This window comes from Trichogramma pretiosum, unplaced genomic scaffold (genome assembly GCF_000599845.2).
Source record: "Trichogramma pretiosum strain Unisexual culture from Peru unplaced genomic scaffold, Tpre_2.0 scaffold12, whole genome shotgun sequence".
Classification (NCBI taxonomy): Eukaryota; Metazoa; Arthropoda; class Insecta; order Hymenoptera; family Trichogrammatidae; genus Trichogramma; species Trichogramma pretiosum.
Window position 1 is genome coordinate 628221 of NW_019641690.1, and position 15678 is coordinate 643898.

A 15678-nucleotide genomic window follows, 5' to 3' on the forward strand; every position below is an offset into this window, starting at 1 on the left:
ACCTGTTGGCCGAATCATGTATTGTCTTTCGGATAATTGCTGACCGTCATCTCATAAACGCATCATCATATAAGGTATATTTTCAGTTTTATTTTTGTTTCAGAGTTATTAATCGTAAAGATAGTTCTTAGTATCATCGAATGTCATTAATTATCGTACCTATGCCGAGACGTAAATTGGTTTCCATATGATAATAACCGCAATTAAATAGTTCGCTTGGAATTCGAGCCTCTTATAAGTTGAAAAAAGGACTGCTAATTTTTTACGCGGGAACCTAAATTTTCGCGAGCGGCTAAAAAACATATAATTTCAATAAGTAATTTTTTCCGATGTAAACCTTTACTGCGGCGCTCGCTTTTGGCATGCAGTCCCTTCCCCTGTTTCTTTGAATGTTTATAGAGTATATCCTCACTCGTTGCGTTAAAGTTATTTCAAAACGAGAGCATAGGTATGTGCAATTTCATAAGGGATTCGTTTGCAGTCCAACTGTGCCAAGGATCGCAAAGACCTGCGTAGAAAATTACGTTGCCGATCATTCGTTTCGTATCACATCTGAGATTTCTCGATCATTACACAAATCTTTAAATGTACATTCACATAAAAATGCTGCTAAAATAATAAATTAAATTTTTTACCATTGTGAGAGAAGTGAGTTTTTATTAATCATTAAATTAAAGATAAGTATTTATAAAAATAAAGGATTTCCATAGTCCGTATAAAAATTTGAATTTGTTGTAAAATTTTGTGACACTGTTGAACATCCAAAATTTTTTAATTCTTAATACTAGAATAAACATTCTATATTTATTCTTGCATCAATGATTTTTTTGGCGAAATGAAAATATAAACATCATTCCACGTATAGCTATCTTTAGTGTATCGATGATATTCACTAACACTTGTAAAACTAAAATATTTAAATCTTCATGCGATATACCGATTTTTGATTATTCATTTTTCTATCGTTTTCCACGAGAATACAAACATTTTTTAAAGTAAAGCTTCTTATATATAGATACTTGTAAAGTGTGAATAAGTTTACAACACACATAATACTAATCACGGATCGATTTCTTATACTTACGTGACTTAAATTTTTATTTATGACTTTTTAAGTAACAACATAGTTTTCCAAATGCACATATGTCTCATGAAGTTGAAAATATTTATCAAAAAATAATTACCGTAACCAACATTGAATAAATATCCATTTTAAAAGTATCATTATCATTTTTCAAAAAATAAATATTTTCATTTCATTCCATTCATCCAAATTTATTTGAAAAAAATTTTATTGCAAATTATTGAATGTAATTTTCAAAAGTTTCGATTATCTCAAACATTTTTTTACACGCTATACTCTTTCATACTCACAATCAGTTGAATTCGCCTGTACACCCGCCGATTACAATTTTCGAACATCGTGAATGAGCCAGTACTAAATTATGTAGTTATCCATACATATTTTACTAATTTTTGCAAATATCGGTATATTTTATTGAACGTTTCTGCCCTATAGTCTAAAGCTATATATATGTTTAATACTATGAAATATTTTTATTCATAAAATTTAATTACCGAAAACATTAAAGAGATACCGAAACTCGGACAAAATGCTAATTTTGATTCACGATTTCTCAGATTTCTATTTGATATTTCTGGAAAAATCTGCATGAATGTCCAGAAAACAACAAAATAAAAAACTCCATGAAGATTTTTCAGAAAACATATAGGTGAAATCTCAAAAAATTCATTAGAAAATTTTCATTTTGGCTTCAGTATCTTCTAATTGATAAATCATCATAATAAAATTTTGTTCCTAGCAGACAATAATTTCACCGAATTCTTCTGACAGCTCTCTTTATGCATGTGTATATCTCCGAAAGAAGAAGTAATTGCCAAATGCCATGCCATGTTCTGCCATAGTTTAAATTCATTTCGTTCGAACCAGAGGCGTATAAGCTCCAAATGTATCAATCGTACAAAAAAGGATCGAAGAGTCGTCGTGACCGGCATGGGTGTTGTGTCTCCTCTTGGAATCGGAGTTCAGAATGCATGGAATCAACTTCTTAATGGAGCCTGTGGAATTGTAGAGCTCAAAAGTCCTGATTATGAAAAACTTCCTTGCAGAATAGGTCTCTTTAACATAAACAACTTTATTTACTTCCTTGAACCATTTATCAAAAATTACAGATTTTAACAAATATTTTTAGCTGCACTTGTCCCCCAAGGAAATGAGCTACTTAAAAGTAAATTCTCAACAAGTGAATTAAGAACCATGTGCCCAGCAACTGCTTATGCACTAATTGCTACTGAAGAGGCTCTTATTGATGCTAATTGGAAACCAAAAAATGAAGAAGATAAACGTGACACAGGAGTTACTGTTGGTATGGGCATGGTTGACCTAGTTGATGTTTGCAATATGCATGAACAGTTGAAAAAAGGCTACTCCAAAGTCAGTCCATTTTTTGTTCCACGAATCTTACCGAATATGGCTGCTGGTCATATAAGTATTAAATATGGATTTCAAGGACCCAATCACTCTGTTTCAACAGCTTGTGCAACAGGAGCCCATGCTATTGGTCAGTTAAAAATTACTCTTAAGTCACATTTATACATTGCTCAATTTTTTTGCAGGAGATGCATTTGGATTCATTCAATCTGGAGCAGCTAATGTCATAGTTTGTGGAGGAGCTGAAGCTTGTATCAGTCCTTTGTCAATTGCAGCTTTTTGTAGATTACGTGCTTTAAGTACTATAAAAAACAATTTACCTTTGGAGGCATCTAGACCATTTGATAAAGCTAGAGATGGTTTTGTCATGGGTGAAGGCGCAGCTATATTAATTTTAGAAGAGCTGACACATGCATTGAATAGGAATGCTCACATTTATGCAGAAATATTAGGATATGGACTATCTGGAGATGCAGCTCACTTAACTGCACCTTGTGAAGATGGAACTGGAGCATTATTAGCAATGGATAGGGCACTGAAAGATGCACAAATTGATAAGGATGAGATTACATATGTCAATGCTCATGCAACTTCAACACCTCTAGGTGATAAAATTGAATTGCAAGCCATACAATCATTATTTGGCAAATGCAGTAAAAATATTACCGTTTCAAGTACAAAAGGAGCTCATGGACATTTATTAGGAGCATCAGGAAATCTTGAAAGTGTTTTCACTATATTAGCATTGAAAAATGGTATAATACCACCTACTATTAATTTAAATAACGTAGATGGAAACACAGATTTACAGTTTGTTCCTAATGTAAAACAAAGTTGGTCCACTCTTTCACGTCGAATAGCACTAAAAAATGCCTTTGGTTTTGGTGGAACAAATGCTTCGCTTTGCTTAGCAGAATTCAAATGATTAAAATTTACTTGTATAAAAATTTTTACTACTTATTGTATTGTAGAGAAAATGACAAGACTTTGTATAGAACTTAATTGTACACAACTTAAAAATTAAAGTGTTCAACATTGTTTGTTTGGATGTATTAGGTGTACAGAAGGTAAGCATTTTATTGGAATGCAACATGTTTTATATTTTTATTAAATCTGTGATAAGGATAAAATGTATTATTTTATTACAAATGCAACATTTTTGCTTGCGCGTTTTTTTATTATGTAACGGACAAAAAATATGTCAGCAAAACCTTGATAATGCATCAGAAAATATGATCTTTTCAATGGATTGTTTCTCACAGACCACATGTAATTCATACACTAGGTACAAATGTTTATAAGAGATATATACATCACAAACTTTTATAGATAAATTAAAACTATCAAATCAAAAATAATAAAGTAAGAATAATTTCTACTATCAACATCGGATTTTTTTTTTCATAATATTTTTGTAAAAATTACTACGTATTCAGTTGAATTTCAAAATGAAACAAAGTTATGTAAATAAATGTAATTGACAATCAATATTTTTGTTTATTTATTTTTTTTTTTTACTCATTATGATCAACATAAGAGAAGACTCTGCGTCTGAATCAATCTCAGCCATTTTTAAATATAAAAACTAATCTTTTGTCAAAACTTATCCTTAATTATTTCTTTCTCTTCAATATTTACATTTTTTTTGAATTAATACAAAAAATATATAAGGTTTTATTAAATTTAAGTAATGTGTGGACTGTGAGAGAGAAGTTTTACATGATTTTACATTTTTATAATAAAACCAACGTAAAAAAAGAACAATAAATAATTAACAAGTTCTACTAAAAAATATCAACGAGGAATGAAAGGTTTACGGCAGTTACATAACGCCGTGAATCGGTTTTTCAATTCTTGGCGAAGTTCTTGACGTTTCTCTGTGATATGAACTTCACGTGACTTAAATTCTAACACCTCTTCTTCTGGAATAGAATTACTGTCATCTTCCATTTCGGATAAATCTGAATCCTATAATTTTTAATTTCTTTTATGAATGTATATACTAAGAAAAGTCGTGTAAAATCAATATTTAACTCTATTTTTCGAAATTACATATTTTTATGTATATTTTAAAAATTCAAATGAATCAAATAATTCTACGGGAGCTTTTAGAAATAATAAAAAATAAAATCGAATTTTACCTCTAACATTTGTGATAGCAGAGGTCCTCTGCCATGTTCTATTAATGGAAAAAGGCTATCATGTGAAAAATTGTTTTTGTTTGCAGCATGAATATCTGGATGATCACCGCCGTTACAGCAACCATCACTGCAAGCTACTTCTGATCCTTCAGGTGTACTTGGCAATGATGAACTGCTTACATGCTCTGATGAATATCCATAATCATGTGAAGAGTTTTCACTATAAGTACATCTATTTCTATAAGTTGATTTGGTGATTTTTTTCTTAACTTCTATCCACATCATATCATGTTTATTTGAATTGAAAGTTCCGTCTATAAGATCTTCATGTTGTTCCTGTTCTTTACAATTTTCACTACTTTCCCAAATATTTTTATTAGGACTGTCATCGGCGCGGCATGATCTAGATGAATTGGAGAGTGTAACCTTTACAGAACTTTGATCAATTTTTTCATTTTTATGAGTAGCTGATGATTTTATCTGACAGCAAATTTTTTCTCTTTCATTTTTTAAGTTAAGGTCACCAAACTGAGATTGGAAGGCAGATAATTCAGTTTTGTTTGTTGAGTTTTTGATACAATTGAGACAATTGCAAGTCAATGATTCATTGCACATAAGATCTGATATCTATAATAAAATGTATGAAAAAATTATAAATTTTGATATTTGAAGTTGAGCTTCGCTTCAAAATATAGAAATTTACTTTATTTTGTGTGTTGGACTCAGAAAAAGGTTGAGATTGCAAAGATAAGTCTTCCCCTTCTGTAAGTGTTTCCTCTTTGTTATGGTCGTCTTCGGAACTCTGTAATATTATGATTTGTTCATTATTAACAGCAAATCAGGTGAATTTAACTGAAACTTTATACATACTTTATCAGTTGTAGTATCGCTTACTTCAGACTTTTTTTGTTTCTCTTCAACTTCAAAACGACGTTCTTTTCTTTTTTTTCTTTTGAGTCGCGATTTTTCGCGTCGTTGCGTTTTGGCAATTTTTTCTTTCTCCAATTCATGATATAAAACTTCTAATTGTGAAAAACCTTGTTTAGTTTCAATGGCAATCTGAAAATATTTGACATAATTAGTCAATATTGGGTGAATTATTATTATTTCCAATAAAGAATTTATAAAACTAAACAAATTACTTGGAAATTTCTAGAAATAGTACTCATAGCTGTTGCAACTAAAATATTTATAATAAATTCTTCTTCTTTCATTTTTTTGTAGACACGATTTAATCGCTCATAAACACATACACCAAGGCACGTTAAAACTTCCTCTTGAGCGATTTCTTTAGTTTTGGCATGACGTTCTCTGCAACATAAATAGTTTGTAATATTTTTCTTTACTAAAACAACATTCTCAAAAAATTTTATAAATACCTTGATAAAGAATCAGAAGTGGTCCTTGCAATTAAATTGCAGATGTAATCATATTTCATTGGCAAGTGAACATGACCACTTGAACAACGTCTTATGCTAGCATATAAATCAGAAGCATTTATCTTTCGTACTTTAACATCTTTGTTATCTTTACTAGTTTTATGATCTTTAAAATCTTTATATTCACAATGATCTTTAAGATCAGTGTAACATTTATTATCTGGATGACTTTTATGACCTAATGGACTCGTACAATTTTCATGATCTTTACGAACAGCATGACACTTATGATCTGTTAAGTCTTTATGATCATCATGATTTTCATGATTGTTACAATTCTTATGATTTTTATGTTCGTAATTGTCATTATTATTATGACTATTATGACTGTTTTGACTATCATTTTTATCATTATCCTCATTACATCCATCAATACTATTGTTATCAATTTTTTCATCGTGTGCAAAATTGGAAGCTGCTACAACTTTGGTGCGACACTCTGCACAGAATCTATTCGTAAAAAATATTGTTTTTATTTAAAGAATCTAGATATTTTACTGTATATTACTTTTTTTTTTAATTCAACTTGACTTTACAGTACAAAATAATGCAATTAAGTTAATTTTTACATACTTGTGCTTGCGTAGATAAGCATCTAATATAATGCGCAATGTTTCAGAATCTATGAATGTTATTTCACTTAAACATTCTGCTTCCATTCCATCCCAAACTTCCCTCCATACATGTGGAGATAATCTCATACGTTGTACTTCTAAGGAATGCAAAGTGCACCGACGTGATTTTTTGTTTCGAGGTTGCTGGTCAACCAAATCGTTTAACCTTGAACTAAGATAAAGTTATAAGTAAATAGTGTTTATGCAACACTACAACATAAAAAATGTTGAAGTGAACATTAAAATATTATTAATCATTTTTGATTAAAAATGTTGCGACTTAATGATACGCTACCTGTAACCACGAAGATAAGCACATAATTTTCCAGGGGATTTAAAGATCTTTGGATTAAAAGTTACCACATTTTCAGAAAATATAATAGGATCTAGAGGTGGAAAACTTTCTAATTTGCTCAGTTCGTGAAATAATTTTTCAACACTATAATCAAAAAGTTCTGTTAAGATAATAAAATTATCAAATTTTCATGAAATAAGTAATGCATTGTATGTAACACACCTTCTTCTACATCCAATACATGGGACACTTTGATCCAAAACACTTAACACATCTTTAAGGGCAGCTTCAAAAGTTTTAGATTGCTCATTTTCTGACAACAAACTGAATTTTTTTTTGAATTCTTCAATTTGTTTGCCTGTTGATACTAATTTTTCTTCTGGTATTGTTAGACCTGATATATCCATAACCATCTATTTTTTAATGATAAAAAAAAATAAAGGAAAATTAATTCTTGGAACATTCACTCATATGATATCTCATAAAAATATATTAAAAAAAATATAGTTAAAGTTTTGTAAGCATAGATTTTATATATGTAATTAAAGAACCAAAAATAAAAGTAAAGTAATTTAATTGTCTACATGAACAATTTAACAGTCAATACCTAAAACAATGCAAATTATACTTTGCTGAGTTAATTAACATTTGAAATATTTCAACTGTTTCTTGTTACAAAAGAAACTCACTTATAATTTTGCAAAAGACAGAAAGTAAGTAGACAAGATAAGTAAGTTTATATTTCATCTGTTAGGGATAATTAATTCACATAGACTAGTAGAGAACCAGCAACGGTGAATATTTGTCGTGCTATATTACGAAGCTAGCATTATTGAAAAAATCAAGAGCAATAAAATTCAGTTAAACATTTTTTGACAACAAAAAACGAGGTTGTGTTGTTTCGAGCAATTCAACTGTCAATTCGAGCATACGATTAGTTTGTATTAATACAATAACTCATTCGCCACGAAGGCATTCTCTAATACAAGATTAATATAAAAGTTGAATTTTAAAATAAATAATTCACATGAAGTTGGATTTAAATGTTGTTAAAAGTGCAATTTAAGGTTAAGTTTGCGTAAGTGATTAGAGATTTTGATGGCGAGTATCGTCCTCAGGCATCGAGGGTTAAACAAAAATCAAATATGCGATGAATGGCAAGTGATCACAACGAATAAAGTTGTCGAGTATGAAAAAGTGATTCAAGGCATCAAAATGCCAATTAGGCGTTAAATTACGATGAAGGGCTGATAACGATGAGTAGTGCTGCTAATTAGGGATACGTAGCAAGAAAAGGTCGTGAGCGAGCGAGTGCAAGATTGAAAAACGTCGCAAGGAAGACGAGCGGACTTACTGCATAATTCTCATCAATGAAGAGAGGTAATTGTCTTGGCCCCAGAGGCGTCGAGTCCGAGTCTTTCCACATCTTCACGAGTTTCGCCATGATAACGCGAGGGTTAAAGTCTTGCCGCTGATCCTTGCAAGAGTTGCAACAACATGTAGAACACACGACGACACACACGAGCCCACGACTCACACGACACGACCCACAAAACGTGAATATGCTCGAGAATACAGTATGCAGAAACAAGATGACTCAATGATTGTAGCGCGCTGCTCTCGCGCGCTGTTGATATCGCGAAATTGTTATAAAATATTTATACGGCGTGCGTGGATCTGCAGTCCAAGTGCTGCTAATTGTGCTGCCTGTCAGTCTTATAAGTGCACGGGCCACAACGTATAATAATCGTGCACCGTAGTTTGGCCCTGTACTATACAGCCTCGTATCGCAGCAAGTACAAGATCCCACCGATTGGTAGGTGTACAACAGATGTATGTATGTACAACATAAAACGAGGAGCGATCACGGTGTTTCCTGCAATATCCTATGGCACGCTATTGCCATTCGCATAAGTAGGTGCCCACAGTGCTGCAGCAAAATGACTGTTCGAGCGACTCGATCGTGACTCGTGACGAGACTCGCTGCCAATTGAAACTTCCGAGCCAACTGCCAATCGAGCGGCCGTCGTCGCCGCGTGTACGCAAAAAATTGTACATCGATCCTCATTTTATGCTCGTGTATTGTATCCGTGAGCGATCGCGTTGCTGGATATGGTCGGCGATGTCTCCGTAGTCGCTTCCAATATTCGTAAACATTCCTTACGTGAAACTTCAATCGCGCCACGTTCGCCTTGCCACGCGATGTTATCATTCAAGTATCGCTGCGCGACAATTAGTGTACGATCCATCCGCAACTCGCGACGAGCCGCATCACGATGCGCGTGTAAAACTATAAGCAGGTAGCTAGTCGGTCACCGGTTTCATGTCGATAATGCAGCTACTACGTCCTAGTAGTATAAGCTCCATAGATTTTGTTTGGCGCGGCTCCAACGCGAATCACCGAGTCGTTTGCTCGTAACACCTGAAATTCGATTGAAAATTATAGTTTAACAACGTGAACAAATAGAAGTCGAATTGAATCAAATGAATGATTAAGAAGCAGCCGTGACCATAGACTTACAAGTGAAACTTACGATAAATTGCACCAAATAAATTAAAATCCAAGCAAGTTACCAATTTCATTTAATTCAACAAAGTTGAATACAATTTTCGAAAGAAAATTCAACCTAGAAAAATGAATCTGAATTTTAACTCCAGGTGGTCAAATTATTTAGAACCCATTGTTTATAATTGTAATTCATTTTGTTCATATTCTTGAACTGAAATTGTCAATGAAATTTCCAATTTTTTTTTAATAACCGAATCCCAAATATATTATTTCTTCCTTGTCTTTCATTCGATAATATTCACATTTATAAACTTTTGTACGTAAAATAAATTAATAATTGTGCAGGTATATGGCGTGTGTTCTTGTGCAGTATTCAACCCTTCTTGATTACAGCTTCGTTTAACGTTTGTTCAGGTTCAAATATGTGAAAAATGCTATATGCAATGGGTCCATTAAAATACAGGTTTACGACGCAAGTAGTGTATCGATATGCCTCTGCGGTCTTTTTCTGCATAGAAAAACATTAAAAATACAAATGTAATCGATTTATTTACTCATTAGGGCACAGATCGACTGTGGGTGCCACTTCTTTCAGTCAAAACAGATGATTGTCTTTCACTATATGCCACTTTAAAAGGTCCTATCAAGTATCGGACCTTGTTCAATATTCGTAAGGTCGCAATTGCATATTGACCATCTCATTTACTGACCACCAAGACGATTATCAACTCAATTAATTATTGACATTTCACGCAGTTGTATTATGCTGACGTGTGTAGTTTGAAAGTTTTTAAATTAATACGTATATTTGTTTTTATATTAATCACATGATTTCGCGATAGGTCCTAATTTTAAACGTAGAGTATGATTACGGCGAATGATATTCTATACTAACTTGCCTTACATTTGAATCGCACCGATTTCGGGATTTTGCGTGAAAGCAATCATTGTACATCTCACAAGAGGACTAATACGACATCTAATGCAAGCGAGCATATAATTGTTATGATTGGCCATACAGTTACTAATAGAAAAGAGCATAAGTAAAATCTCAGCTTTCATTCGATTTCTGATGAAATTTCGGAATAGCAGTTGAAATTAGATGATCCGAATGCATCGCTTTCTCTGATGTCATTTTGCTATTCGGTCCTCAAGCGTTTACCTAATTTTTACTATCGAGCATCATTTGTGATACGAATTCAGTCAAGTGGAGATTTCGCTAAGCGAAGCACTTAAAGTTCACTAATTGCGGATTAATAAAATTGAGGGGACAGACTGGTGTTTCGAGCTGAAATTAAAAATACAGCCATATATAAATCGAAATAGTTGGAACATTTTTTCTTGATAGCTGAATATGTTAGTACACCGGATTGACCAAAAAAACTCCTACACAAGCTCTGAAATTCCAATTACATTACTTTATTCATAATACAAAATATTGTGATTAGATTGACTGGCCACGCGATTCTGACGGGAGTTCTTCATCGATATTGATCTTATGGGGTCTCGAAATCTTCAGAGAAATTCTCTCTTGCACCTTGGCGGAGCAAAATTTAGAAAAAATGTTTGCTTATTTTCTAAGAGCTTAAATATGTCATTGAGCGATAACGAAATATGAATTTTCTTCAAATATGTCACATTTTGACTTGTGCATTAAGTCGTACATAATTTTTCCAAATTCTACTCTGATTAAGTGTATAAGGGTACTTTTATGAAGATTTCAAGAACCCATAGATAAATATTGATGAAGAACTCATGTCAAAATCGCATGACCAGTGGATCCAGTCACAATGTTTGGTATTATGAAAAAAGTAATGTAATTGGAATTTCAGAGCTTGTGTAGGAGTTTTTTTGTCAATCCGGTGTACTTTGAACATATTTTACTATCAAGAAAAAATGTTTCAACTATTTCGATTTATATCGTCATTCTTAAATATTAGTTTGAAACACCCGTCTGTCTTCCTAAACATTTATTTCTCTTTTGTATCACTCACAATAAATTAAAAATCACGGATAAAGTTTGAAGCTAAAAGTTTGAATTTTCTTTAAAAATTAAAATTATTCGTAAGAATAAACTTTTGCAGGGTCAGGGTTACCGATTCACCAAAAATTTTTGGTATGCATGCAGTTTAGCATTTAAGCATTAAAGGTAGTAATTGGAAAATAAAAGAGACCACTAAAAATCGGGAATTTTGGAAATTGAAATTCCAAGAAAAATTTTGGAAATTTATCCAATTTAAAATTAAAATTTGTTGGAAATTTTGCGAGCTTGAACTACAAAAAAATATTTGAGAATTCGAAGAATTGATGTTACGAGAAAAATCTTGGAAAATCATACGGTTATATTTTATTTTAAAAATGTGGCAACAAATGACAGGGTAGCGAAGATACTAAGCAATGATTCGAATGAAGCAAACGTCGAAAATCAATGGATTTATCTACAAAATTATCAAATTAAATTACTGTGATAATATAAAATGCAAAAATTACTCGATCAATTTCATAATAAATTATGCACGTCCATCGGTAAAAATATATTTACGTAATTGGGAACTATAGATTTTTATTTAAGAACCGTCTATAAGTACCCGAAGATTACAGTTAAAGGTTGCTTCTTCGTTAAGATTAAAATAAAAAATCATGAATGTTTTTAAAAGCGAATATTATAAAATAAATTATTACTATTTAAAGCTCTTGGGTTTATGGCCTAACGAAAATCATTCGAGAAAAAAATTTAAACGAATAACAGTTATATTTCTTATTGTTTCACTCTTGATACCTCAGGTAATACTTGCTAATGGATAATTTACTGAAATCATCTTTGTATAATTCAGTAAAAACCTTATTGTTCAATATTTTGTGTTCAGTACATTAGATTATTCGAAGAATGGGGTCGAGATGTTGATATCGTGATAGAATTGATCGGATCAATTTTTTATTTTACAGGCTCACAAATGAAATACATGAGTTTTGTACGAGTTGAATCTAAGGTATTTTAATTATGTTATTTATTTTAATGTGTAAAGTCTTTTATTCTTTTACTTATTCAATGACAAATATAAAGTTGACTTCGAATAAAAGCATGAAAATAAGTACGCACGACATTATTCTTTTTCAATAACTTTTTAAATATTTCCTATTTTATTAATGAGACCATCTAATTTTTGAGTCACTTATTCTTGACAAAACAATTTTTGGGTCTTCTGGTACCTAATAAAGAGTTGGCCAGGACCTTTGAGGCCCATTTTTGAATAATTTTTTTTATTAAAAAAGCGCAAAGATTCTTAGTACAAGAGTAAATCATATTTTAATAGTCCCCACGGCTCAGTATATAAAAAAAAGTCTAGGAAGTTTTATTAACATATACCAGAAGCCTCAACAACAATTTTATTAAGGATCTGTGACCCAAAGGTAAAGTGGTCTCCTTGTAGGTACGAAAGTTTAAAAACACCTAAAAATTTTATCCCGGCTTGATTGGATTTATAGATGAAATTTATTTTCGAAGAAATATCGCGACATTGGAATACGTTAACTGATGCAAAAGAACAAAAATTGTTACGTGAAAATGGACGATATGGACGAATCATAGCTCTTGGTTACATAAGTAAGTTTACACGTATTCAATAAATAGGTATAATTCTATGAAAATCAATATATAATATGTAAAACCTCTTATTGATACTACGGAAAGATTAAGAGAAAAAAAGGGAGATGAAATGTACGATAATTTGAGTTGTTATCAAGTTATCATTTACAAATGTTAAGCAGGAGCCCAAAAAAGGGCAAATGGATCCTTTTTTGCGGAGGAAATCAAATACGTGAGGAAGACCTATTTTTTCAAACCAATATCGCATTGAAATATTCATTGATAGATTTTTATAATTTATTGGCTAAACCAAAAATAAATCATGAATTTGTACCTATTACTTATTGAATTACAGAAAACATTTTCGTTCGTCGGTTTAAAGATTGTCCCTAAATAGAACGAATATTTATTGCATATAAACTTCAGAATTGCTACACTTATATTAATAATAAAGTTAATAGATAAATAAAGTAATTATTGAATGATAAAATAATAATAATAATTACCCAGTTGAAAAAAATTGCATCGATTTCTACGTGTATTATCCACGCAGATTCCGTGTGGAAAGTACGTGGATTCCACAAGGAAAGTGCATTGATTCCATGTGGAATCTGCGTGGATCATTTTTGTATAAATCTGCCAAGATTTTTCGATTATTCCTTGAAAAAGGATAGAAGCGTGGAATTAAGTTCTCAAGAGATAACCGAAAAGTCTTGGCAGATTTTTACAAAAATGATCCACGCAGATTCCACATGAAATCAATGCACTTTCCTTGTAGAATCCACGTACTTTCCACGCGGAATCTACGTGGATAATCCACGTAGAAATCGATGCAATTTTTTTCAACAGGGTAAATTATAATAAAGTCATTATTATATTTGAAAAAATATATTGTATGCAACACGTGCCCAGCTTTTTGGGCACTTGTAACATAAATAACTATTATTATTTTTTCAGTACCAATCAACATAATCTTGGTCGTGTACATCACTGTGCCGCTTGCACCGGCAGTGCTCGATATAATAGACCCTTTGAATGAATCCAGGCCTAAAGCGTTTCCTTACTTTGCCGAATATTTTATAGATGACCAAAAATACTATTTTGAGCTGACGATTCATGGTTGGATAGTGTGTATTTTATCAGTACAGATTTACGCGACCTTCGATACAACTTATCAATTATGTATGCAGCATGTGTGTGCCCTCTTTTCTATCGTTGAGTAAGTATAATTAGAAAATATCAGTAATCTCTATCTTTTACTTTATTGTGGTTAAACTAAACATTTCAGGAATCGTATACGTGAGGCGAATAAATTATCTTGGAGAGGTAACTCGGATTCGGATCACAAAATTCAAATGCGCGATCGCAGCTATGAGCGAATGATTCAAGCCGTTGTTTTGCACAAAGAAGCTATGAGGTAAAATGCCGAGCGCATGGAGCTGATTCATGCAAATTGTATACTTTTTATATAATATGCATGTCAAACTTAATTTTAGATTTATTGGTTTAATTGAAGAGTGCTATACTTTCGTGTATTCTTATGTAGTATTGGCTAATACTCTTCTTCTGAGCTTGACTGCTGTCGATGTAACTATTCAATTTAATTTTAATAAGGTCTTCTAATGCATTCATTATCATTTACTCATGATTATCAACATTCATATTTCAACTAAACCTTTCTTAAAATTGATTCAAGAAACTTTTTTTCATGTTGCTTCCAACTAATTTTCACCTATTCTTAACTTTGTAAATTTTGCTTATTAATTTTTATTCTCGAATAATTAATTACTATTAATTCAAAGACGATGCTAAATTTTGAAAAAGGCAACTTCAAACAAATGATTCGACTAGGAATGTTATACATTGGATTTTCTTTTCATTTATTGTACAATATGAATCCGGGGCAAAACGTAATTGACAGCAGTGTCCACATTCAAGAAGCAGCGTGAGTTTAAAAATGTATTCGCATGTGACCATTTTTATTTATAGTAGTTATTGTTGTTGAATATGGATTATAGTTTTCATACTAATTGGTATGACTCTTCATCAAAAACGAAACAGCTGTTACGTATTATTATGATGCGTTCTTGGAGACCCTGCAAATTAACTGCAAATGGAGTTGTTACTTTGAATTTAGAAACTTTTGCATTCGTAAGTTAATTTAATTACATGGTTTTATCATTTTCTTTAAAACAATCAGTGAAAATTAATTTCACAATTATTCAAATTATCTAAACCACGAAAATTAAGGTTGCGATTCGCTCTTATTACATTCGTGAAAATATGACACAATATCTTTGTTTTAGGTATTTAAAAAGTCTATATCTTACGTAGCAGTGATAGGCTCTGTTCGTTAAAATATTTAACATAAATTGGATACTAAATATCAACGAAAAGTTCAGAACGTTTTTCTTCTTATTTTACTGTATTAAAAAATATAATAAAGAGTAATTAATCTGCACTCATTTATATTTAATCAAAAATTATTTCAATCCGATTGTCAGGGTTTTTTTCATGGATGGTAATTGAAACTATGGTTGTATCTCTTTTGCTTCCTTCTGGAGGAGGCTTTGTGAAGCGCAACACGAGTTTTTTAACCAGACGCCGCGCCGTTGGATAAGTTGGTTCGCACATTTGTAAAC

General features: G+C 31.8%; 3 protein-coding genes across 5 annotated transcripts; 2 read left to right on the forward strand and 1 right to left on the reverse strand.

The window, feature by feature from the left end:
* The first annotated feature begins 18 nt into the window (after positions 1-18).
* On the forward strand, positions 19-3899 carry LOC106649894 (3-oxoacyl-[acyl-carrier-protein] synthase, mitochondrial). 2 transcript variants are annotated; one of them, XM_014367620.2, is made up of 4 exons: positions 19-74; positions 1856-2135; positions 2214-2582; positions 2638-3899. In XM_014367620.2, exons 2-4 carry the CDS (start codon positions 1868-1870, stop codon positions 3375-3377), a joined length of 1377 nt encoding a protein of 458 aa, XP_014223106.1. In that variant the 5' UTR covers positions 19-74; positions 1856-1867; the 3' UTR covers positions 3378-3899. The 2 variants fall into 2 exon arrangements, with proteins under 2 accessions (XP_014223106.1, XP_023317558.1); XM_023461790.1 differs by lacking the exon at positions 19-74 and adding an exon at positions 1650-1733 and having other exon boundaries at positions 1827-2135.
* Positions 3900-3938: 39 nt separating this feature from the next.
* Positions 3939-8964, reverse strand: LOC106649893 (gametogenetin-binding protein 2-like). Of its 2 annotated transcripts, none has more exons than XM_014367619.2 (10): positions 8296-8964; positions 7164-7354; positions 6942-7085; positions 6606-6818; positions 5973-6482; positions 5736-5904; positions 5488-5652; positions 5297-5395; positions 4594-5220; positions 3939-4420 (listed from the first exon to the last, which is right to left on the reverse strand). In XM_014367619.2, exons 1-10 carry the CDS (start codon positions 8383-8385, stop codon positions 4247-4249), a joined length of 2382 nt encoding a protein of 793 aa, XP_014223105.1. In that variant the 5' UTR covers positions 8386-8964; the 3' UTR covers positions 3939-4246. The 2 variants fall into 2 exon arrangements, with proteins under 2 accessions (XP_014223105.1, XP_014223104.1); XM_014367618.2 differs by having other exon boundaries at positions 5464-5652; positions 8296-8960.
* A 3126-nt stretch (positions 8965-12090) lies between these two features.
* On the forward strand, positions 12091-15393 carry LOC106649822 (odorant receptor 9a-like). The gene is made up of 9 exons (XM_014367458.1): positions 12091-12234; positions 12318-12440; positions 12937-13054; positions 13994-14255; positions 14325-14453; positions 14533-14623; positions 14839-14981; positions 15055-15187; positions 15343-15393. Exons 1-9 carry the CDS (start codon positions 12091-12093, stop codon positions 15391-15393), a joined length of 1194 nt encoding a protein of 397 aa, XP_014222944.1.
* The last annotated feature ends 285 nt before the right edge of the window (positions 15394-15678 follow it).